The sequence below is a fragment of the Accipiter gentilis genome, chromosome W, assembly GCF_929443795.1.
Source record: "Accipiter gentilis chromosome W, bAccGen1.1, whole genome shotgun sequence".
NCBI lineage: Eukaryota > Metazoa > Chordata > Aves > Accipitriformes > Accipitridae > Astur > Astur gentilis.
In genome coordinates this window covers 16,922,090-16,947,085 of record NC_064918.1, presented here as the reverse complement: position 1 = coordinate 16,947,085, position 24,996 = coordinate 16,922,090, and the positions used below count along the sequence as shown (strand labels likewise).

General features: G+C 43.5%; 2 protein-coding genes across 2 annotated transcripts in view; one reads left to right on the top strand and one right to left on the bottom strand.

The window, feature by feature from the left end:
* Window positions 1-24,996, bottom strand: part of LOC126035329 (endogenous retrovirus group K member 5 Gag polyprotein-like) — a 203,996-nt gene that overhangs the window by 20,974 nt on the left and 158,026 nt on the right. The gene's annotated exons all lie outside the window — the stretch shown is intronic.
* Window positions 14,573-24,996, top strand: part of LOC126035250 (potassium/sodium hyperpolarization-activated cyclic nucleotide-gated channel 1-like) — a 244,264-nt gene continuing 233,840 nt past the window's right edge. The window contains exon 1 of the mRNA XM_049793579.1: window positions 14,573-15,117. Coding sequence (XP_049649536.1) covers window positions 14,732-15,117 — 386 coding nt within the window. The 5' untranslated portion in view covers window positions 14,573-14,731. The remainder of the gene's footprint in view (window positions 15,118-24,996) is intronic.

The window sequence follows — 24,996 nt, the reverse complement described above, 5'->3', positions numbered from 1 at the left end:
AGCACATTTTTAACATCTTCTCCTGTCCGGACTGGTCCAAGAGCTATGGCATGAACAATCTCCCGCTTAATTTGTTCAAAGGCTTGTTGTTGCTCAGGGCCCCATTTAAAATCATTCTTTTTCCTGGTCACTTGATAGAGAGGGCTTACAATTTGACTGTAATTTGGAATATGCATTCTTCAAACACTGTCCCCTGGCCAATTCCCCCCAGTATATATACTAGACATGACGTCACATGGTATGGAATACCCATTTGGCCAGTTTGGGTCAGCTGCCCTGGCTGTGTCCCCTCCCAACTTCTTGTGCCCCTCCAGTGAGTTTCAAAGGTTTTAGATAATGACAGACCTAACCAGAGCTTGTTAAAACGAATTTGTTACAAGCATTCCATATATTAATTTAATAGTCGGTGGTCACAATGTCGATTTATGAGTTCTTAGAGCTGTGGCGCTCATTCTTAGAGTTCTGTTATGTATCACCTCACTTGCTGTATGTAGTCCCTGGGCTGCTGCTTATCATCCATGGGGGGTGGATTACGTTTTTCGCTTTGATGTATTGTGTAATACCGGCTTATGATATCATAAAAATATCAGTCGTGGGACTAATCCGTTATTTGTACTCAGCATTGTTGTCACCTCTATACTTCAGGAGCCATCTGTGGGAAACTATTAATAATTACACCCTTTACCTTTCCTCCTTGGAGTGCCAATCTATTAGTGAGACACCTTTCTTCCCCTTCCCCTTCCCCTCCACTCTAGTTACAATAGCGTTTGAGAAATTTGAAATTTTTCAATACCCTTGGGATGTTGAGACCAGCATGGTCCTATTGATAGGAACTAGCATGTTCCTGACTGTGGTTCAGGTCTTGTTTAAAGAAGTTAAACAACTATTTAAGAAGATCACCCAGAGATCTACCCTGAGGCTGGATAATTATGAGTGGCAGGGTGTGTGGAGTAGTATGGGCAAGTACCTAGAAAAGCGGGCACCTCCAGTGTTTTGGAACTTCAACCATGTACAAGTGCAGAATCCAGAATAACTAGTAGAACATTTGGAAAAAAGTATGCTGTCACCCCGGCAATACCAGGGAGACACAAATCACTGCAAGGTGCTAGGGCCTGGCCTATACCTATCAAGCCCTGTTCAACACCACTCAGTACCGTCAAGGGGAAGAGAAGGTCTCTGGATCTAACAACAAAGCAACAGTCACTGTGACCACTCACAATTGTGTGACAATGCACAATTATCCAGAGATCCAGATGAAGTTCAATGCACATGACCCATGTGGCAGAAGTTTGTATGGAACGCACCATCATCCTATGTCAACTCACTGGCAATAATTACCTGGAAAGACGAAGAGGCACCGACGGTGGATGAAATGGCTCAATACGAAGAAAATCTCTCCTCCTCCCTACAAGCCTGCATCTCAGCTATGGAGAAGCTGTCCTGGGATTTCCAGCAATTCAAAGAGGATATGTCCTACTTCCCACCTGTAAGGACCAATGTCTCAGCTATTAGGAGTGAGTGTTCCTCTGCCCAAGAGAGAGAAAATAGAAGATACACACCGCAAGGTGCCCTGTGGTTTTACCTATGTGACCACGGAGAGGACATGAGGAAATGGTACGGAAAACCTACCTTGGTCCTAGATGCACGGGTATGTGAGTTGCGAGGAAAACCCACCAAAAAAGGGGATTCTTCTAGGCAAAATGCCTCTCCAGTTTCCAAACAGACTAGAAGGGATGATCTTTCTTCTGATCCTCTTGAAGGGACTTCTGAGTCAATTTTACAAGAACTGGGTAATGGATACTCTGACCGGAATTAGAGGGGCCCTGCCTCCAGCCAGGCGGAGAAAAGGGACACCCAGGTTTATTGAATAGTGTGGATTTGATGGCCTGGCACGTCAGACCCACAGGAGTACAAGGCTCTAGTAGACACTGGTGCACAATGTACTCTAATGCCACCAAGTTTTAAAGGGGCAGAACCTATTTGTATTTCTGGTGTGACAGGGGGATCTCAAGAGTTAACTGTATTGGAAGCTGAAGTAAGCCTAACTGGGAATGAATGGCAGAAACACCCCATTGTGACTGGTCCAGAGGCTCTGTGTATCCTTGGCATAGACTACCTCAGGAGAGGGTATTTCAAGGACCCAAAGGGGTATCAGTGGGCTTTCGGTATAGCTGCCTTGGAGACAGAGGGCACTGAACAGCTGTCTACCCAGCCTGGTCTCTTTCAAGACCCTTCGGTTGTGGGGTTGCTGAAGGTTGAAGAACAACAAGTGCCAATTGCTACCACGATGGTGCACCGGCGGCAATATCGCACCAACCGAGACTCTCTGATTCCCATCCGCAAGTTGATTCACCAACTGGAGAGCCAAGGAGTGATCAGCAGAACTCACTCACCCTTTAATAGTCCCATATGGCCAGTGCGAAAGCCTAATGGGGAGTGGAGACGAACAGTTGACCGTTGTAGCCTGAATGAAGTCACGCCACCGCTGAGGTCTGCTGTGCTCGATATGCTAGAACTTCAATACAAACTAGAGTCAAAGGCAGCCAAATGCTATGCCACTATTGTCATAGCTAATGAATTTTCCTCAATCCCTCTGGCAGCAGAGTGCTGGCCAGTTTGCTTCACTTGGAGGGGTGTCCAGTAAACCTGGAATCGACTGCCCCAGGGGTGGAAACACAGCCTCACCATTTGCCATGGACTAATTGTGGTAGGTTGACCCTGGCTGGGTGCCAGGTGCCCACCAAAGCTGCTCTATCACTACCCCTCCTCAGCTGGACAGAGGGGATAAAATATAACAAAAGGCTCATGGGTCAAGACAAGGACAGTTTAATAAAGTGAAAGCAAAGGTCACGCGCAAAAGCAAAGAAAAACAAATGATGTTATTCTCTACTTCCCCTCAGCAGGCGATGTCTGGCCACTTCCTGGGAAGCAGGGCTTCAGTATCTGTAGTGGTTGCTCCGGAAGACAAAATTGCCCTCCCGTCTCCCTTCACTTAGCTTTTATATCTGAGCTGACATCATATGGTATGGAATATCTGTTTGGTTAGTTTAGGTCAGCTGTCATGGCTATGTCCCCTCCCAAGATCTTGCCCAGCTCCAGCCTGCTGTTGAGGGGGGCAAGAATGTTGGCAAGACAGCCTTGATGCTGTGCCAGCACTGCTCAGCAGTAGCCAAAACACTGGTGTGTTATCAACACCTTTCTAGCTACTGATGCAGAGCACAGCACTATGAGGGCTGCTATGGGGAGAATTAACTCCATCTCAGCCAGACCCAATACAATCTCCACCCCTTATTCCATACCATTTGCGTCATGCTCAGGTCCCACATAATTTAATACACATATATCTTCTAACCAAGCCATTGTATTTAATTCTCATTACTGAAATCCCTTCTTACCAACACTCACAACTGAAACTACATACTTAAACCACCTTTATACCCAACATACAGATTTATACATTCTTATTAACTACTATCCCCTGTCCTTTAACAGATAGAAATTCCATGGGCTTCTTCCACTCCTTCAGATGTTCACACACAGGTTATGACTTGGGCCCCATCCATCAAGATGAGTGGTCAGGACAGGAGAAGCAGTACGTTCAATCGTTGGGCACCAACGTCGGCTTGGTTTGGGTCACCGATGCACTTGTCTGGTTCCTTGCAAAGTTCACTCCTCTGCAGTTCAGGTCATTCCTGCTACATTACTTCCTACAACATACAACTCACATCACAGATTATTTTTCCCCCAAGGTTAAATGTCCTTGAGGCACACACTGGGTCTCCCCATCCTTCCGCATTACCCACCAAGTACACCCAGGTCCCTGAGCAAAGACAATCCCACAAATGGGTTTGCCTTTTCCCATGGGAGGTGCAATCCACACTGCCTTCCCCAGCCACTTCCCCATATGCACTACGGGGACCTTATCTCCTCCCACAGTAGTAGGGGTTTTGTTTGGGCAGGACCAGGACGGTTAGCAGATCCTCTAGAGTTAACTAGCCAAGTGGCTTCTGCTAAATTTGTATCCCAATGCTTCCATGTCCCATTGCCTAGCACTCTCAACATAGTCTTCAGCAGTCCATTATATCTCTCAGTTTTTCCAGATGCCTGCGGGTGATAGGGGATGTGGTACACCCACTCAATGCCGTGTTTCTTGGCCCAGGAGCTTATGAGGTTATTTCGGAAATGAGTCCCATTGTCTGATTCAATTCTTTCTGGGTACCATGTCACCATAATCATAGAATCATAGAATCATAGAATCATTTAGGTTGGAAAAGACCTTCAAGATCATCGAGTCCAAATTTGGACACATATTTAGCTAACAGTCGCAAGAGCATTCCAGATGCTTTTAGAAGGCCTTGAACAGAATAAACAAGAAGACAAAAAAAGAAACATGCCAATTAGAAGAACACAGGTGCGCATTCCTCCATAAAGGGAACTTGGCACAAACAACCTCAATTCGGCAGTTTATCTTGACCAATTAGACTGAGACAAGTTTTGCATGTTTTAGTTGATATAACCAATTATGTCCTATGTTTATGCGTGTGTACAGAGTTAGTATAACCAATTATATCTTATGTTTATGTGCGTGTACAGTGTAGATATAACCAATCATATTTTATGCTTGTGCGCCTGGACAGTGACTTTGCAGAATATGTGACTATAAGTATGTGTGTGTTTTAGCAATAAAGGGTCGTCTGTCGTCTGCTTTCAAGATTACAGGCGTCCGTCTACTTCAATCTCCTCATCCAACCATCATCCATGCCCACTAAACCAGGTCCTGAAGTACCCTGCCCACTCGCTTTTTGAATATATCCAGGGATGGTGACTCAACCACTTCCCTGGGCAGCCCGTTCCAATGTTTGACAACCCTCTCAGTAAAATTTTTTTTCCTAATATCTAACCTAAATCTCCCTTGCCTCAACTTGAGGCCATTTCCTCTTGTCCTATCTCCAGCCACCTGACAGAAGAGACCAACACCCACCTCACTACAATCCCCTTTCAGGTAGTTGTAGAGAACGATAAAGTTGTAGAGCCTCCCTACCCTCAAGCAGATCGACCCTGCCTCCCAACTTGGTGTCATCTGCAAACTTGCTGAGGGTGCACTCAATCCCCTCATCCAAATCATCGATACTGATATTAAATAGAACAGGGCCCAACACTGAGCCCTGGGGAACACCACTTGTGACCCGCCGCCAACTGGATTTCACCCCATTCACCACTACCCTCTGGGCTCGGCCATCCAGCCAGTTTTTCACCCAGTGAAGAGCACACTTATCCAGGCCATGAGATGCCAGTTTCTCAAGGAGTATGCCATGAGAGACAGTGTCAAAGGCCTTGCTGAAGTCGAGATAGATAACTGTTGGAGCGGCGGAGGAATGCACATAAGTCGACCCAATATGAGTGATAGAAGTGATTCAACTTTATTTGCACGGATAGCTCATATTTATACAGTTTGCGATAATTATGCCTACTAGTCCTAATATGATTGGTACATTGCTAATGTTTATTCATTACTAAAACACACCCACTTGTGGCTGGCAGCTATGCGTGTTCCATAACTTTCTCATGGGAACTTCTTAAAAAGTTACTTATGAAGTTATGCCAAGGTCACACCGTCTCTGTCTTTCTCCTGATAACTGCGAGACCAGCTGCTGTTTTTCTCCTGCTATCAGTAAAGCCAGCAGTCTTCGGCCAAGGCCTAATCTTGCTGCTCAAACTGACATTCTTTCACACAGAACTCTGCTCGCACAACTTTTCTATAGACCCATGTCCTTTTTCATCAAGCCAATTCCCAACAGATAACATCCACAGCCTTTCCCTCATCCACTAGGTGGGTCACCTGGTCATAGAAGGAGATCGGGTTGGTCAAGCAGGACCTGCCTTTCGAAAACCCATGCTGACTGGGCCTGATCCCCTTCTTATCCTGGACTTGCCATGTGAGTGCTCTCAAGACAAAATGTTCCATAATCTTCCCCAGTACCGAGGTCAGGCTTACAGGCCTGTAGTTCCCCAGATCCTCCCTCCGGCCCTTCTTATAAATGGGAGTCACATTGGCAAGCCTCCAGTCCTCTGGGACCTCCCCCGTTGACCAGGATGGCTGATAGATAATAGAGAGTGGCTTGGCAAGGACCTCTGCCAGTTCCCTCAGTACTCTTGGATGGATCCCATCAGGTCCCATAGATTTCTGAGTGTTCAGATAGCATAGCAGGTCATTAACTATTTCCTACTGGATTAAGGGGGGTATGTTATGCTCTTCATTCTTACCTTCCAGCTCAAGGGGTGGAGTACCCTGAGGATAACTGGACTCACTATTAAAGACTGAGGCAAAGAAGGCATTAAGTACCTCAGCCTTTTCCTCATCTCTGGTGGCTACGTTCCCTTCTGTATCCATTAAAGGAAAGATATTCTCCTTGGGATTCTTTTTACTGTTAACATATTTGTAAAAACATTTTTTGTTGTCTGTCCTGGTTTCAGCTGGGATAGAGTTAACTGTCTTCCTAGTATCTGGTATGGTGCTATGTTTTGAGTTCAGCATGTGAAGAATGTTGATAATACCGATGTATTCATTTGTTGCTCAGTAGTGTTTAGACTAAAGTCAAGGATTTTTCAGCTTCTCATGCCCAGCCAGGGCACAAGAAGTTGGCACAGGACACAACCAAGGCACCTGACCCAAACTGGCCAACGGTGTATTCCATACCATGTGACGTCCCATCTAGTATAGGAACTGGGAAGTAGGGGGGGCAGAGAATCGCCGCTCGGGGACTAGCTGGGTGTCAGTCGGCGGGTGGTGAGCAATTGCCCTGCACATCATTTGTACATTCCAATCCTTTTATTACTACTGTTGTCATTTTATTAGTGTTATCATTATCATTATTAGTTTCTTCTTTTCTGTTCTATTAAACCGTTCTTATCTCAACCCAGGAGTTTTACTTTTTTTTCCCCGATTTCCTCCCCCATCCCACTGGGTGGGGGGGAGTGAGTGAGCGGCTGCGTGGTGCTTAGTTGCTGGCTGGGGTTAAACCACGACATTGTCCCTTACAATAGTGGCCAGATTTAGTTCTAGCTGAGCTTTTGCCTTTCTAATTTTCTCTCTGTGTGATCTAAGAAGATCCCTGTACTCCTCCCAAGTTGCCCACCCTTTCCTCCAGAGATGATAAACTCTTCTTTTTTCCTTGAGTCCTAGCAAAAGCTCCCCATTCAGCAAGGCCGGTCATTTTCTTCAGCGGTTTGACTTGCGGCATATGGGAATAGCCTGGTTCTGAGCCATTAAGATTTCCTTAAAGAATGTTCATCCCTCCTGGACCCCTTTGCCCTTCAAGACCGTCTCCCAAGGACTCTCTCAACCAGTGCCTTGAAGAAGCCAAAGTTAGCCCTCCGGAAGTCCATAGTGGTGGTTTAGCTGACCACCTTCCTTGCCTTACCAAAAATTGAAAATTCTATCATTTCATGGTCACTAAGCCCAAGACAGCGTCCGACCATCACACCTCCTACCAATCCTTCCCTGTTTGTAAACAAGAGATCTAGCAAGGCTCCTCCCCTGGTTGGCTCACCCACCAGCTGTGTCAGGAAGTTATCTTCCACACACTCCAGGAATCTCCTAGATTGTTTACTCACTGCTGTGTTGTATTTCCAGCAGATGTCTGGAAAGTTCAAGTCCCCCACAAGGACAAGGGTACACAATTCTGAGACTACTGCCAGTCGCTTGTAGAACAATTCATCCATCTCTTCAACCTGGTCGGGAGGTCTATAACAGACTCCCAGCACAATATCTGCCTTATCGGCCTTCCCTCTCATCCTCACCCATAAGCACTCCACCTTGTCATCAGAATTGTGTAGCTCTGTACAGTCCAAACACTCCCTAACATAGAGAGCCACCCCACCACCTCTTCTACCTTGCCTATCCCTTCTGAAGAGCTTTAGCCATCCATTGCAGCACTCCAGTCATGGGAGTCATCCCACCATGTTTCCGTGATGGCGACTAAGTCATCTCTATCCTGCTGCACAATGGCTTCCAGCTCCTCCTGTTTATTGCCCATGCTGCGTGCATTGGCATAGATGCATTTGAGCTGGGTTATCGAATCCACCCCTAACATCGTCATGATGCCCCCAGACTCATCTCTAGTGCACATAGTTTCCCCTTTCGAACCTAGTTTAAAGCCCTTTCTATGAGCCCTGCCTTTCAAGGCCTAAGGTGGTGTTTTGGGCAGTGGCATGGTTTACAGGATATGTTTCTAGCCAACCAGTAGTTGCTTCCACCATGGTGAGTACATAGCGCTTGCCTTGGCGTGTTCGTGGCAGTGGTCCAATGTAGTCAATTTGCCAGGCCTCGCCATATCGAAAGCCCAGCCACTGCCCTCTGTTCCAGGGAGACTTTACTCTGGTGTCTTGCTTGATTGCAGCACATGTTTCACATTCATGAGTGACCTGTGTGATGGCCTCCATGGTCAGGTCCACCCCTCGATCACGAGCCCACCTATAGGTTGCATCTCTCCCTAGATGTCCTGATGTTTCGTGGGCCTATCGAGCTACAAATAGCTCACCCTTACGCTCCCAGTCCAGGTCCACCTGAGCTACTTCTATTTTGGCAGCATTGTGTACCTGATGCCTAAAAGCCGGTTGAAGAAACTCTCTAAGACTCGTCTTGGAGTTTTAGAAAGCAGGCATTCTTTATTGCCATGCTGGATGCACGGGGGATAATTCCACCTAGCGTGCATTCCACAGCTTCAGCACAAACAGGTTATATGGAGTAACAATTACATATTAATCAAATTAGTATACATATACATAAAAATTATTGTAACTGATTATCATAGTACTGCGTACATCTGATCATGCGCAATGAAGAATTCATTTGAGTTGAAGGGCTGCTTTTACAACCACCGACCCCTTTGAGATTCTGTTTGCTGTCCTTGAAGTCTTTGTTCTTGTCCTTGTTGTTTGATCTTGAAGCTTAATAAAGTTTCAATCACATGTGGTCAGTTTCAACATTGTTCTCATCTAGCGTACAGGAACATCCAGTCATAAGAGCCAAGAACTGCAAAACTTATGAGGAACTATCTCAACTAGTTAATTGCTTGGCTATACTTTTGTCTATTGTTTCAACCATAGTGTTAGTATAAGATTTCTAATAATTATTCACCAAATCTCACTTTTACAGTCACCTAGCAGCAAACCAGTTTCCATGTCTGGTACAAAATATTAAAACCATCAAAATATTTAGACATACCATACAGAATGTATGGACATATGCTATCATACCTGTTCATTATTTTGATTTACTTCAGTGACACAGCTTTTGGACATGTGAGCATCTACATGACATACCTTTAGAGCCATGTGTTCTACACAGGCAGCAATGTCCTGCCACAATGCAACTGCCCAGATGGGTTTACCCCTGCATTGCCAATTGGTCGTCTTCCACTGCTGTAGCCACCCCCATAGGGCATTAGCCACCATCCAGGAGTCAGTATAGAGATAGAGTACCAGCCACTTTTCTCGTTCAGCAATATCTAGGGCTAGTTGGATGGCTTTCACTTCTGCAAACTGACTTGACTCGCCTTCTCCTTCAGTGGCCTCAACGACTGGTTGTGTGGGACTCCACACAGCAGCTTTCCACTTCTGATGGTTCTGTACCACATGACAGGATTCATCAGTAAACAAAGCATAACGCCTTTCGTCTTCTGATAACTCGTTATATGGTGGTGCCTCTTGGGCACGAGCCACCTCCTCAGGCGATGCTCCAAAATCTCTGCCTTCTGGCCAGTCCATGATCTCTTCCAGGGTTCCTGGGTGGTTGGATTTCCCCAGTCGAGCTCGTTGCGTGATCAATGCTATCCACTTACTCCATGTAGTGCTGGTTGCATGATGTGTAGAGGGGATGTTTCCTTTGAACATCCAGTGTAGCATGGGCAATCGTGGTGCCAAGAGGAGTTATGCTTCTGTACCAACAACTTCTGAAGCGGCTCTGTCATGGTTTAACCCCAGCCAGCAACTAAGCACCATGCAGCTGCTCACTGACTCCCTCCCCACCCAGTGGGAGGGGGGAGAAAATCGAGAAAAGAAGTAAAACTCTTGGGCTGAGATAAGAACAGTTTAATAGAACAGAAAAGAAGAAACTAATAATGATAATGATAATTTTATTAATATTATTGTCCTTTAATATAGTTATTATTATCATTATTATTTTCTTCCTTTCTGTTCTATTAAACCGTTCTTATCTCAACCCATGAGATTTAGTTTTTATTTCTCATTACCCTACTCTGATTTGATTAGTAATAAATTAAACTAATTTCCCCAAGTTGAGTCTGTTTTGCCCGTGACGGTAATTGGTTTAGTGATCTCTCCCTGTCCTTATCTTGACCCACGAGCCTTTTGTTATATTTTCTCTCCCTTGTCCAGCTGAGGAGGGGGAGTGATAGAGCAGCTTTGGTGGGGACCTGGCATCCAGCGAGGGTCAACCCACCACAGTAGCCTTAGTACAGTCTTCAGAACTATTCACACATGCCATGCTCCATTACTTCTTTCTGTCTGTGAAACCAAAATTGTCTCATCTAAACTAACATGTTAGCCTGGAGAGGTCAATTTTCTTGTTGACTACAGTGTAAGTTATTTTGACCTGGAGAAGAATCCATTCTCCTACATGAAAACTACAGATTATGAAAATCCTCTATCTCAGCCTTACAGTCTCAGGATTGCTATTAAAAATTGCAAGATGCTCAGATGTTAATGCCATTTAGGCTATGCAAATACTCAAGACATAGTACTTGAACATGCATGAATAAGTATACATTTCTTCTACATAGAATAAAAATTATAAAAATCTAAGATTTGATCACAGGTAGCACAAAATATTAAAATGTCAGTTTTACAGAGAGACTTGTACCTGTGTAGTTTATACATATGCTGTGTTTGAGAAGCATGCAGAGAATGTATTACATATATTGCAGGTTATTTTCTCTCATTCACAACTTCTCCTAAATCATATGACATTTTGATGTAATAAACCACTTTTGGATCTATATAATGCCACCAAATGAAATGGAATATTTTCAGATTCTTGTACTGTAGAAAGAGGGGGCAGCTAGGCAGGGGTAGTCATTCTGGTAGCTCTGTAGTCCATGATAAGTAAGGATAGATAAACATTGACAAAATGAGACATTAAATACAAGCAAAAGCAAAATTTCATAAAATAAGAAATTTGATGTTCTTGTTGTGCACAATTTTCATCATCCAGAAATGAAGGACCATCGTCATTAATACAATGTCACTGCTTCTCCAATTAAAGGAATGTACATCAGAATCTGCTTACTGCAGCTGTAAATGTCTCTGTTTCACTGTTCTGATTTACTCCGTTACAAGCCTATTTTCTCCTGTACATGACTAGCTGTTGTTTAGCTTATGCTGGGAGAGACCATTCAGGTCAAGGGCTGCATGCAGATGTCCTCTGAAATAATGAGTGAAGAGGTAGGAAAATTGCTTTCTCTTGGAGAGGGAAGTTAAGGTTGCAGGATATGCATGACTGAAGTGAGGAAAGTGTCAGTTCCACTGATGCTGATGTGGTAAACCATGTGAGTGCGTGGAACAGCACAATGTGATGTAGCCTTTTCATCCTTTGCCTTTGTGGGTTTCTGTCAAATATGATGTGAGCTAATTCTTTCACAATGCTGTAAAACAATAATGATTTCTTACTTTTTAATTATCATTTGGTGACAGACATTGGATGTGGGAAGGAGGAGGATGTCATCTGGGGATAAACCAGTAAGAGGGTTTTGTCTATCAGCAGCTGTGCATGAGCCATTAGCAGCTGTGCACACACTCTTCACTGTTTTAGGATAAAATCATACAGAAAAGTATCACTCCAGATGAGGAAGGTTTATGTATGTCAGCCCTCAACCAATCACACTGCAAGCATATTCCTTCCTATGCTGGTCACTGCCTAGCCTCCAGCAATACATCCTGGTGCATCTACACTTGCCATCCTCTTCCACACTAACATCATGTTAATGTTAACATCTTCCACACTTAACAACACATTAACATCATCTGAACCTTGAGTGTTTGAGTGCACTAGGCGTAAACATTCTGTTAGAGCTGGAATTGTTGAGAAAAGCCCTCAGATCCAGTTTTGAAACACAACTCCCCAACACACCTGATTTGCACTGTGAAAACTGTGGTGTTCAGATTTGCACATCTGTTTCTCTAACAAGTTTGTTTTAAGTGTCTGTTTTGTAAAGGAGGAACTGGGTAACAATGAAGTGACAAATACCATTGAAAATACCAGAGCCAAGCTTGGGAGTCTTTACTAATTCTTTCTTAACATATTTTTAATGTGCAAAATGAAAAGCGTGTTGAGAATTTGTGAAAAACAAACCTATGTCAAACCAAATGGTGTCCCAGGACCTATGCATATGTTCTGTAATACGTGCCTTTATGCTTTTGCAGGTACACATAATGTTATAGCTCCTGTGATATCATCTGTGGATATTGATTCCCCCTCATTCTGTAACCCAAACAAACTCACACTCTTTAAGGGTAAATATCAACATCTTTCAGTTTTCAGAGGAGAGACCAAGGCCCTACTCCTCATTCATGGCTTGTAAACAGCTGCTTACCATTGGCAGAACTGGAAGTACTCGATGCTTTCTCAGATCCTACCTCACTCCACAGCTCCCCAAATATTATACTTTATCATTAATGCACTCCTGACATTTTGGGTGTCTTTCCAGCCCTTTTCCAAATGTCCCCAGGATAATGTGTGTAGAGATACCCAAGGCAATACATATCCTATTTCCTTTGAGTCTACTTGCAGTATCTGGGATCTAGAAATACCTCCTGCTTCCTTCCAGTCCAACAGCCTTTTCTCTGTCTCCTGGAGACTTCTTAACTATAACTGATGCACTTCAATGTGAGGTGGAGCCATCTGAACACGGACTCCAGATCCCTGTTTACACACAAACAAAACCAAAATCACTGCTTGGCATTGTGGCAGGTACACCTGCCCCGACAGGAAACAAAACTTCTCTGGGCAGGGAGGAGAGGAAAAAAACCCCAAACCTTAGAGGCGGCAGGTTGAAAATTGAACTGACCAATCGAGATGTGCCAGGTACACTGAAGTGTTGACCTTTTGGCCAATGGGGATTAAATTGACCTCAGGTCAGATTCGACAAGGGTATAAATGGGGTCCCACCAGAGGACATTTTGAATCAGTCCTCCTTGGAGCAGCGGGTCTGCAGTCGGGGACTCTCCCCTTGGATCTGGACGCCGCCCTAGGTAACTCCTCGAGGTTGAGAGCCCTCAGCTTTTAGGTGAGTGATATGCACATTTTGAGTCATTATTTTTAAATCTTAAGAATTCTTAAGTTGGCTGTGTAGTATTAATTCCCCTTATATCATTGAACCTGTGGTTCACAAATGTTATTGGAGTTCTAACTAACTTTTTTACTGAAGAATAAATCTGATTTTTAACACCTGTTGGATTTGATTGTGTGAGTCTCCGTAACAGGCATATGTGAAAAGCTTTTATCCACACTTGGGTACACCTGCCATTTTACTCTTTAAAGTAAGACAGGCAGGCTCCCGTGGTGGCACAGCCCTCCTTCACACGATTGTGCCTTCCCATCAGGAATTGCACCCCTGCGTGTTCCAGCTGCATGTGAAGCAGCCCACACATCATGCACCTGTATGGTTGTGTACTTGACCATGTGTTTTCAGTCAGCGTAATGTTCTGGAACATGGAAACAGCCACTCAGAGGTAGTGAAATGTCATCTAACTGGAGTGAACTGTTTTGTGTGTGAAAACAAATGTCACTCAAAACCTGGCCTTCCCTCCTCACGCCCCCTCCTCCTCCCTTGCTATCACACACACACCACACCAGCAATGGGTAGGTTCTGATTTCATTTTGAGCAGTATGAACCCAAAATACCTGTGCTACCTCCAGTGCTGTCACTTGGCTCCATTACCAGGCAGATGTCTGTCTCTTGCTCTCTTCCATGACAAGCATGAGACAGGCTTCGCAAGAGGCAGGCTGTGCATAAAGGGCGAGCCTGTGAGACCTCTCTACAGTTTCATTTCCAGCCACCATTTCCCGCTCTCATTGTGGAGGCACACTACCACCCAGCATCTCACTGCTCGGTTCAGCCAAGGTGAATTACAAACCCACCCGTTTTATTGTATTTCTGTTGGAAGAACAGGCAGGGCCGCCGACCGAGGCCCTCGGGGCAGTCCCGCACTCAGCCGAGGAGCCTCTCTCCTCCCCACCCCTCCCCTCTGCCCGGCGACCCTCGCCTCAAGCCGCACAGAGCGCCGCCGCGACGGGCAGCACCGCCGCCACTGCCATGTGGAGGGAGGGAGGCCGGGCCTCCCGCACCGTGGGCCACCGCACTCGCGCCCACATGTCGAACCGCCGCCAGGCCCACGCGCGCCGCGGCCACGAGGGCAGAGCCCGCCCCCCCGGGCTCCTCCCCCTCCCCTCGGCCCGGGCGCCTCAGCCCCTCAAGGACTCCGGAGCGCTCAATGTCAGGCGCGCGGTGTGGCGCGGCCGCTGGCAGGGGGCGGGCGAGGGGGAGCGATGCCAGCCCTGCGCGGGAGCGCGGCTCAGAGTCAGCGGCGCTGGCCATGCCGGGCGGCGCGGCGGCGCAGAGCTGAGCCCAGCCCAGCCGCGCCGCTGAAGGACACCGGCGGCGGCGAGGCTTCCCCGCGCTCTCCCGCGGCTGGTGCGCGCCCGCCCCGCAGCATGGAGGCTGGGAAGCGCAGCTCCTCTCCCGGCAGCCGGGACGATAGCAGCGCTAACGCCTTCCCAGCCAAGCCGGCGGCTCCGGCGGAGAAAGCCCAGAGCAGCCCCGGAGGCAGGGGCAGCGGCGGCGGCGTGAAGGAGCATGGCAACTCGGTGTGCTTCAAAGTGGACGGCGGCGGGGGCGAGGAGCCTGTGTTGGGCTTCGAGGATGCTGAGGGGCCCCGGCGGCAGTACGGCTTCATGCAGCGGCAGTTCACCTCCATGCTGCAGCCGGGGGTCAACAAATTCTCCCTCCGCATGTTCGGCAGCCAGAAGGCGGTGGAGAAGGAGCAGGAAAGGGTTAAAACCGCGGGGTTCTGGATCATCCACCCTTACAGCGACTTCAGGTGAGCACGGGGCTCCCGCGACCGCACGGGGGGCGGCCCCGCCGCCTCGCACCTCGCCTGGCAGAAACTTCGGCGGGTTCCGGCCTGGGGGGGGGGCGGCGAGCACCGGCGCTCGCTCGGCGGCCGGCCGCGCCCCGCGGAGGTGAGGGTGTTCCCCTTCTCGCCGCTCCCGCGGGCAGGCCTCGCCTCGCCCCTTCCCTCCCTCACTCCCCGCGGCGCCTCACTGCCCCGCTTGGAGACTAAAACTTTGCCTCCCCCGTCCGTGCGGCGGGGAAGGGGCTGGAAGCCGGCGCAGGGCAATTGCCCTGCCCTCCGCGGTCCGTGCACCGCCGGTGGGGCGGACGCTGGGCTTGGCCCGGCGCGGCGCTCTCCAGCGTGCTGCACCCGGGGCCATCCCGGGTTGGTCGCGTCGCGGGGGCCGCCGCATTCGCGGCGTCCGTCAGGCGGGGAACGGGCGGGGGCGCCGCCGGAGCGGGGCACGGCCTTGCCCAAGGGTGGGAGAGCTCGCTGGGGTGCACGCAGCGACAGTTACATAATAATTTATTTAAAATCCTGGGGGCCTCGTTGGGCGCATGCCGGCTCCTTCCTGAGCGCCTGGAGTAAACACTTGTTCATGGTGTCACATGAAGGAAGCACGTTTTTGTCAGAGTTGCAGCAAAATAACTTTATCCAAGCTAATGCTGTGTGGGAAACTATGTTTTCAGAGACAGAGAGGTAAATGTGATGCTAAATTAGAACGTTGCTGTCACAATAAGTTGAAGGTATGCAAAATTGGAATATTCGCATGAAAAGCAGTGCAAATAAATTCCAGGGAAGAGATATTTCCCTTTAAAATTACATCTTAAATGAAGGATTATTTAATTTTGCTATATATGCCAGCTGGCTATATGCCTTTGTAAATTTTACACTCTATGATATTTGCTAAAGAACTATTGGTGGTGTTAAGCATATTTGATCAACAGCTTGAATTAAACAGCCTGCGTGTATACAATAAGTGAATCACATCAGAAACCATTTTTTAAAAAAGGAAAATCCAGAATGATCAAGTTACATGGATCTTCTAAGAAAAAGTAGCTTAAATAGAACATGCTTCAAGAGGGAATGAGAGGAAATACTTCCAAAGTCCAAATTTCTGTGGGACTATTCAGAGTGAGGTGTTATGCAGTGAGCTGTGCTAACACTTTGTAGTCAAGCTTGAGAGCAGTACAGCTATAAGAGCAGAGGAGCAGGGCAGCACTCATGACTCAAAATCATGCTTCAAATCCCTGCTTTTTCCTGGGTTCCTGGAGGCAATAAGCTGCACTCATTCTTTTCCTGGAATACCTTTTCCCTCACATGCCAGCTCAGCTGCACTAGCAGGTGCATTAAGGGGGGGAGAGAGAGCCAAGAGTCCACCCACTCCCTTTCTGCCAGCCGGAGAGGGACATAGCAGGTCACATCTTGTGCTGTGGTAACATGCATAGGAGACTGGGGGGGGGGGGGGGGGTCGTCTGATAGCCTCTTACCTGCATGTGTGCATGAGTAACTTCATTCACATGAGAATTCCCTTAAAATGAATGAGATTATTCTTGTGAATAAATTCCCTCGTTTTGTTGTAAGCTTGGATTCTGAGTGAGGTACACAACTGAACGATGTTTTGGGCAATAGGAGGTTATGCATCATATTTTGCCCATGTAACTTTTTAAGCTGATATGTGAAATAGGTGATAGGTATGTTGATTCTGTTTCATTACACAAATATCTTCTAATTCTGTCCTACCTTTTCCTGTGGGAAGGTTTAGAGATAATAGCATATGTTTACTTATTTTTTTCAGTAGGAGTAAACAACACTGCATCCTTTTCAGGACTGTCATCTGCATATTCTTTAATTAGCTGTATTTTCTGGGGGTTTTATTATGTTTTTATTTTATTAGAATAAAGGTTTTTGTTTTTTAAATAAAGTTCATAGTCTTTCATTAGTCTTGGAATGATGTGGCCTGATCTGGACCCAATTTTTTAGCCAGTAGGACTGTTTCAGTGAGAAATGTGAGATGTTTGTGTCGTTTCTCCTGAAATAATTGGTATAATGGCAATACTCTTTTTGGGTGGCAGTGTCTATAGAAATGTGTGAAGAAGTTGTACTATATATATATTCTATTCATCTTCCTATATGGGAATAAGGTAAAAAAGCTGAATATTTTATGATATCCAAATGGGAAGATTTAGGGTAAGTTTGTAAATTTAGCTATTAGGGTGTTTGTAGCACATATGAAAATGAACATCACAGTAAATTTTAAATATAGGCACACTTAGGAGAATATTGGGTTAACCATGTAAGACATGGGAAAATTCTGGTACAGACTCCTGTGGATTCTCTTTTTTTTTTCTTCTTCTTCTAGTTCTGGATGCTTGTATGCATTTGCTGGGATACTTTGATGCATTTGGTTACATTTATTGACCTCATTCTCATGATTTTTATAGAACTTAGTATGTTTATCTACACACCAAGCAATATTTTTCTGTGTTGTTTGGGGGGGCAGGCAGCATCCCTGCACCCTCCCGCCCCCCTTTTTAGGTATGAACAGAGTGTGGAAGCTGTGTCTGTAAACTCAGTGCTCTGTGAATCACTTACTTGCATCCTTGTGGGGCTTGGTCTCTAGTTTTATGGCTCTTCATCCTGCCTGTGTTTCAGGGAAGAATTTGCTCTTCATCAGACAGATACACCCTTGGAGAATTAAATTCAATAAGTTTTACATAATTTTTCCACAAGGGGACCATTTTGTTCCCGGTTGTCTCTTCTCAGTCTTCTGAGGTTAATGTCTAATTTGGAATCTGTTATGTAAACCGAGCACCTAATGCACATCAAACCCAGTAAAAGACCTCTGTTTATCTCTTCGCAGCTGTGATTACTGCATCTCTAAACTTGGACAACAATTCTGTGTAATTGCATGACTCACAAAAAGTGAATTTATCGTCAGTGTTTTGGTTAGAGTTTATTGAAGTCCTGCATGCTTTCTGTGAGATACCAAGTGCCTCCGGTCATCCCTGCTTGTGTGCAGAATGAGCCCATGGGAGAGCATCATCAAGCCAGCCCCATGGCCTTGCAGTCACTGGATGAGAGCAGCATGAAGCCAATGGGAGATGCAAGCAACTGCACATGGTTCTGGTGCTGCCATACATTTCACTCATTTCATAGCAGAGTTCTGGTGGACCTGGGCTTTGGGTGACTTTTATATATTATGGCCTTCTGGTATTAGTGGAAATGTACGTGGCTGATTTTTAAGACAATTACTCATTGTCCTTAGGCACATCAGGAGTTTCATTAATTCTCAGAGGGCTTGCTTGCACATGCCTGGACTGTTGTGTCCATCCCTGTGTCATCTCCCTCTCTCCCTGTCTATGAGTACACAGAGAAACTCGCGCTGTCATGGAAATCTTGTTTTTATTACCACATCAGCTAGGGCATCTGTAGTAAGCATTCTAGAAAGAAATCAGAGTTACTACCTCCAGAGTCACAAGAGAGAGGCATCTTTTGACAAGAAAGAGCAATGTATGAGAAAGACTGAGTGGGAATAATATGTGTGTGAGTAAATGTAGCCTTCGCACTCTGATGGTTCCAGTTCTTAATTTGATGCTTGGGAATAGCCTTTGACTGAAAGTGGGGACAGAAATTTTAATTGGCTTCAAGATAAAGTGAAGTAAGACTGTGATGTGGAGTTAACTGGCAGAGTAGTGGATAAGGAAGTGAAATGCAGGCAATGCTGAAGGTCTTTTTCCTATATAGATGAATATAAAGTATGAACTGATTTGCAACAATAGCAATAAACTATTACCATCTTATATTTGGAGAATCTCTCTGGGTAGCTTCTCATCTATTCAAGGAGCACAAAGTCTTATTTTAATAATAACAGAAAACTAAAAGCAGAGTTAGTTCTAAAACTCGAACAGAAAATTTCAGAGCATAGTGAATAGTAAAGGTATGCCAGATTTTTTTAATGTGTGGCATTCCAGTTTCAAAACCTTTTTGTATACACATTTGAGGGTTATCATGTAAACCTATGAGGTTTATCATATAAACCTTTATAAATCACAAAGCTCTACTGATGCTACCTTGTAAGTAATTTTAATGTCAGGTTTTAATGGGTTTTAATCAGGGTGAAAGACACAATCGTGTTTGCACATGTACATCTAGGTACTTATGGAAGAATATTTTTATGTCTGTTGCTATTAAAAATATTCTCTTATTTTGTGCAGTTTTATGCAACCCATCCATGTTGTCATGCACATGTGCAGCTTAATTTTTCAGTTAAGTATGTGCCAAAGTGTAAGTCATAATTGCAATGTATTAGTGTGCTTCATGTTTTTTATTATACTTCTCTCAATTTTGAACTTACATTTGCCTTATGCATCAACTTTCTTTTTAATTTGTACATGTCTTTTGGACCTGCCTTTGACCACCAGCAGTCACCCTAATGTGGTAGACTGTGTATGTTATATGTGCAGCTCACATACATATTTATAAAATTTGTGCATATATTGATTTAAAACCTGTTATTCCTTGGGACCAGTCTTCACTCTACATGTTATAGCTATCATTTGTATTTTAAGAAGCTTAGGGTAAGCACTTTGTCCCTCTTTTTTGTCACATGTATGTAATGTCTCAGTTGAAGCTAATGAAATTTATCTTTTTGTGAGCTGTTATATACTTAGGTTTATACAGAGCAGTAGAGTTTGAAATTAATGTTATATGTGATGAAGACAAAATGTGTTGTATCATACTTAAGTGTACTTGATATAGATATATGTACGTAAAATTAAGTATATAAATCATGTTGGCTTATATTAAATAGATCAGTTACAAATTAGTGTGGGTTTTAATGTATACATTATGTATGTCAATGGTAGTGTAGGAGTATGAAATATCTGTAGTTTTGGATTCTAAAGGTAGTCATCTCAGTCTTGTTGCTCAGGATGTGTCATGAGGTTCTCTTACGGTATCGAGACTTTTGAATTATTTGCTAATAAACTGATAATCAGGATTTATAATTATACTGTATACATTCCTTGCATGAACCAATTTCTTTGGGGTTTATTTATTTATGGTTTTATGACTGAAGCACAGTTTTAGCTAGGGCTATCTCTCATGTATCATTTTCAAATACTATTGTGGTGATTATAATTTTTACTTCTATTAAAGAAAAACTTTGTACAGTTAAATTATTCCTATTACATGAACATTCACTCTTTGTATGTGACTAAACACAGAGAACCATTTAGTATTAAAAAGATTATTAGTAGTGCTTGGCTTTTTATTTGCTGCATTCCAACAATTTTTGCAATTCTGTAAATGCCCCAAAGGATAAAATGACAAATTTGTAGCATTAATCTAAACAATGAATTTATAATGTCCAAAAATTCTTTCTGACAGCAAATTATATTTTAAGCTTTATAATAGTTCCCCAGGTAAAATGCAACTCCCATAAAGGTAGGCTGAAGAGAAATATGGTAACGGTCCTCAAATGCATAAATGGATGTTACAAAGAGGAAAGAAATTACATAGAAGTAATGGGGTGAAATTGCAGCATGAAATATCAAAAATAGACATTTAGGAAGCAGGACCAAAAATAAGCAATGAAATATTCTATTGGAAATGATTTGATGTGGAATATGGGCAAGAAATGCATTAGGTTCTTATCATCTTGAGTTCCTATTATTTTTAATATTGAATAATGTCTCATCATTGGCTGTCACTGATTCATTTGTTGTGAAATCTAGTTGACTAAAGCTAGCTACTGGCATTTCTTTTTGTACCAGTTATAAGCACGTATTAGTGAAAATGGATACGTAGAAGCGTATGTTGTGCTTTTGGGCTCATGAGGGTCATGTGTTCTTGTCCTCTTTGAAATTTTCTTCAAGAACCACAAAAGAAAGCCATCTGAGTCCACCTGAGGTTGGTGCAGCAGCCACTCACCTTCCAGTCCTCTAGGGGATGTGGGAAGGTTTATGCCTTTATTTGTGCAATGAAAGCAATTCATTTTATTGATAAGACATCCTTCTGTCCCTGGATAATGAAGGATACTAATATATAGTTTGAACTCACATATATGTTGAACATTTCCCAATTTTTATTATGTCCATTCTAGTCCTGGAATGACAGTCCATTCACCGCATTTTCTTTCAAACTTTGGACATGTTATATACTTGAACATAGTGTAATGTTTACAACAGAGAAAGAGCTCAGTAAGCATAACTCAAATAATTCCTCAGTTCTTTGAGGTATTTTTAATTTAACTTGGGATGTTTTGAAGATCACCTGCAGCACCTATGAAGAAGTACTCAACTACATATTTTCTGCAGGATGTTTAATTTTAGAATATTCAGCTTCCTCACAATCTAAATGAAGGCAAATGCATTCACCATGATTTTGAGATGTGTTTAAAACAAAACAAAACAAAAAAACCCAATCCAAATCATTACAGAATTCCTATGGGTAATTGTCATGGTTTAACCCCAGCCAGCAACTAAGCACCACGCAGCCACTCACTCACTCCCCCCCACCCAGTGGGATGGGGGAGAGAATCGGAAAAAAAGAAGTAAAACTCATGGGTTGAGATAAGAACGGTTTAACAGAACAGAAAAGAAGCAGCTAATAATGATAACACTAATAAAATGACAACAGTAGTAATAAAAGGATTGGAATGTACAAATGATGCGCAGGGCAATTGCTCACCACCCGCCGACCAACACCCAGCTAGTCCCTGAGCGGCGATTCCCCACCCCCACTTCCCAGTTCCTATACTAGATGGGATATCACATGGTATGGAATACACCGTTGGCCAGTTTGGGTCAGTTGCCCTGGCTGTGTCCTGTGCCAACTTCTTGTGCCCCTCCAGCTTTCTCGCTGGCTGGGCATGAGAAGCTGAAAAATCCTTGACTATAGTCTAAACACTACTGAGCACCAACTGAAAACATCAGTGTTATCAACATTCTTCTCATACTGAACTCAAACCAGCACTGTACCAGCTACTAGGAAGAGAGTTAACTCTATCCCAGGTGAAACCAGGACAGTAATCTAAAAGATGATATTTTGGGGGTGTTATATGTGAGTCTTTAAACTTTGACCTGGGATGCTCAATATGAGACTTCCTCTTCAGTTTTCTGATTTTTTTGTTTTGACTGTAGTGAGAAAAAAGTGCTTGATCAATATTTTCTCTATATATACACATATAAAGATTTAGATCTCATAAGATCAGCATCATGTTTGGGCTCATGGGGGGAAAAGTACTGATTCTGTTATTCCCATTGGTTATTTTAGCAAGACTACACATTTTTGAATGTGTACTGGCACTTTATTTATTAGTTCATCAAAATAAGCAATGCTTATAATCACATCAGTAAAAGGTTTTTCTTTATATTAGGCTTCTTGGACTTGAATGTATGGAGGGAACTGTGAATTGGAATACTATGTAAAAGCATGGAATAGTAAATAAAGGTCTGGGCTTAGGATTTGGTTTGAGGATTTTGGTGACTACAAAGCTGAATAAAAAAATGCATAACATTTGATAAGTTGCTTAGGCTTTTTTATGATTATATAATCAAGTTAAAATTTGAGTGGCTCAGTTTCTGATTGTTTAGTCTGGGGTAGGTTTTTTCAGAGTACTCAGAAATAGAGACTTATGAAATCAGAGGTCACTTAAAAAGTATGAATATTTACCTCTGCATTTCTGTCTACCTAGAGATCAGTGGAACCGTAATATTTAATTAAACTTTGTCAGCTTTTTTGAGAGACTTGGTTTGAAGGCTCAGTTTGAATTATGAAAATTAGTAGAGAAACTTACTTAATTTGGTTGTAAATAAGCAGTATCCATTCTCACCTCTGCTTTCACTCAACAGCATGCCTGAGAGCCGTTTTCTATGTCAACATCCAATTTTTGAGAGAGAAAAAATTCTTAACCTACTTTGCAATGTTTAATTTTTAACCTGACAGTATAGTTCTTGTTAATCACTTGAAAGTCCTTTAGCTGTCTATTCCCTGATTCTTTCCCAGAGGCATGATTTAATTTTAAAAACCATAGTGTATTCAGCTCTAATTATTGGAGGGCTTGTTCTAGACACATAGTAAGGTATGTTAATGACCAAAAATTGTATCAGCTGGAGTCAATGTCAGTACTACCTCAAGGACACTGTCATTTAGCTTCCATAAAACCTCTGCTAATATTTTTTAATCTGATCATAGTCAGATTCAGGAAATCTGCATGATATTTTGAAATAATCTTATGGCCTTGGTTTGCAATGCAATTGGAACAAGTCTGGAGTAAACTTGTCTTCTGAAAATATTCATTTGATTACAAAAGAAATGCGGTCTGTTTCCATTATATATTAAAAAAACAACCCCCCCCCAAACCCCTAAACCTGTTCTTATTTATGCCAGTGAAATTCCCACAATAGGAGTTGCAGCATGTAGCTAAGAACAGAATTTTGTTCTTATTTTATTAACTTCTGTGCTGTTTATGTGGATGTCTTATCTAATGAAGCATGTTATTTAACAAATAATTTGATACACTTTTGGAATTTAGCATGCTGCTGACATTAATACACTTTCTATCTCTAAAAATATTACATTTATTAAAAAATTCTTATTAAGATATTTTGCTTTCAGCTGAAAAAACACAGATTGCTTTATGCTCACAGTCAAAGCTAGTTTAATATAGAAAATGATAAAGTCTGTTACTGTCAGGAATAAGTTTTTGGTTGTTTTTTTTTTTTAAATGATGTAATTTAAAATAGCCAATATACATAAAAATTATTATTCTTTTTCATCCAGTTCTTAGTCTGCAATCCACTGAAGCTTATGCTTGTGCTGAACCTTCAGTATGTGAATAGCCCCACAGAAATAAAATGTGCCTTCACAATATCAAATCTCCCAATTCTATATGTAGCGTATTCTGGTTGCCTCCAGATTTTTCTCTCCTGTCAGCAAAGTATGGAAGTACTGATGTTTCCTTGGCTGGTTCTGTTGTATCTTACAATAACTTACCAGATCCTCAAAGCAGCACCTCTCTTTGGCATGACTGCAGCAATATGCAGTGTTGTTCTGATATGATCTGAACTTTAAGCAAATCTGTAGATTGCAGTAAATTTAGGGTAATATATCATAGGATCCTAATGATAAATCATAGAATCATAGAATCATTTAGGTTGGAAAAGACCTTCAAGATCATGAGTCCAACCGTCAACCATGCCCACTAAACCATGTCCTGAAGTGCCTTGTCTATGCGCTTTTTGAATACCTCCAGGGATGGTGACTCAGCCACTTCCCTGGGCAGCCTGTTCCAATGCCTGACAACCCTCTCTGTAAAGAATTTTTTCCTAATATCCAACCTAAACCTCCCCTGGTGCAACTTGAAGCCATTTCCTCTCGTCCTATCTCCAGCCACCTGACAGAAGAGACCAGCACCCACCTCACTACAACCCCCCTTCAGGTAGCTGTAGAGAGCGATAAGGTCTCCCCTCAGCCTCCTCTTCTCCAGACTAAACAACCCCAGCTCCCTCAGCTGCTCCTCATAAGACTTGTGCTCCAGGCCCCTCACCAACTTGCTTGTTATTATTCTAAATTGCTCTAGGTCAAAGCTATGGACAATATACAGAACCTTTATAAGATATATACAGTAAGATCTATCTAACTTTACCCAGGAGATGGAATAAGAGTATGGGTGGAAAACCATGGGGATGCAATCAAGCTTTCACATGACTACTGAGAGGTTTTCCATCAGGCTCTTGAATGACTTCTATTTGTTCATTTCAGGAGGACTTATGATTTCTGTCTGGTAGAGAAATTACTATGAAACCAGTAGTAGGCAATACTACCCCCTAAAACATCCTATTACTGCCTGACAGTACA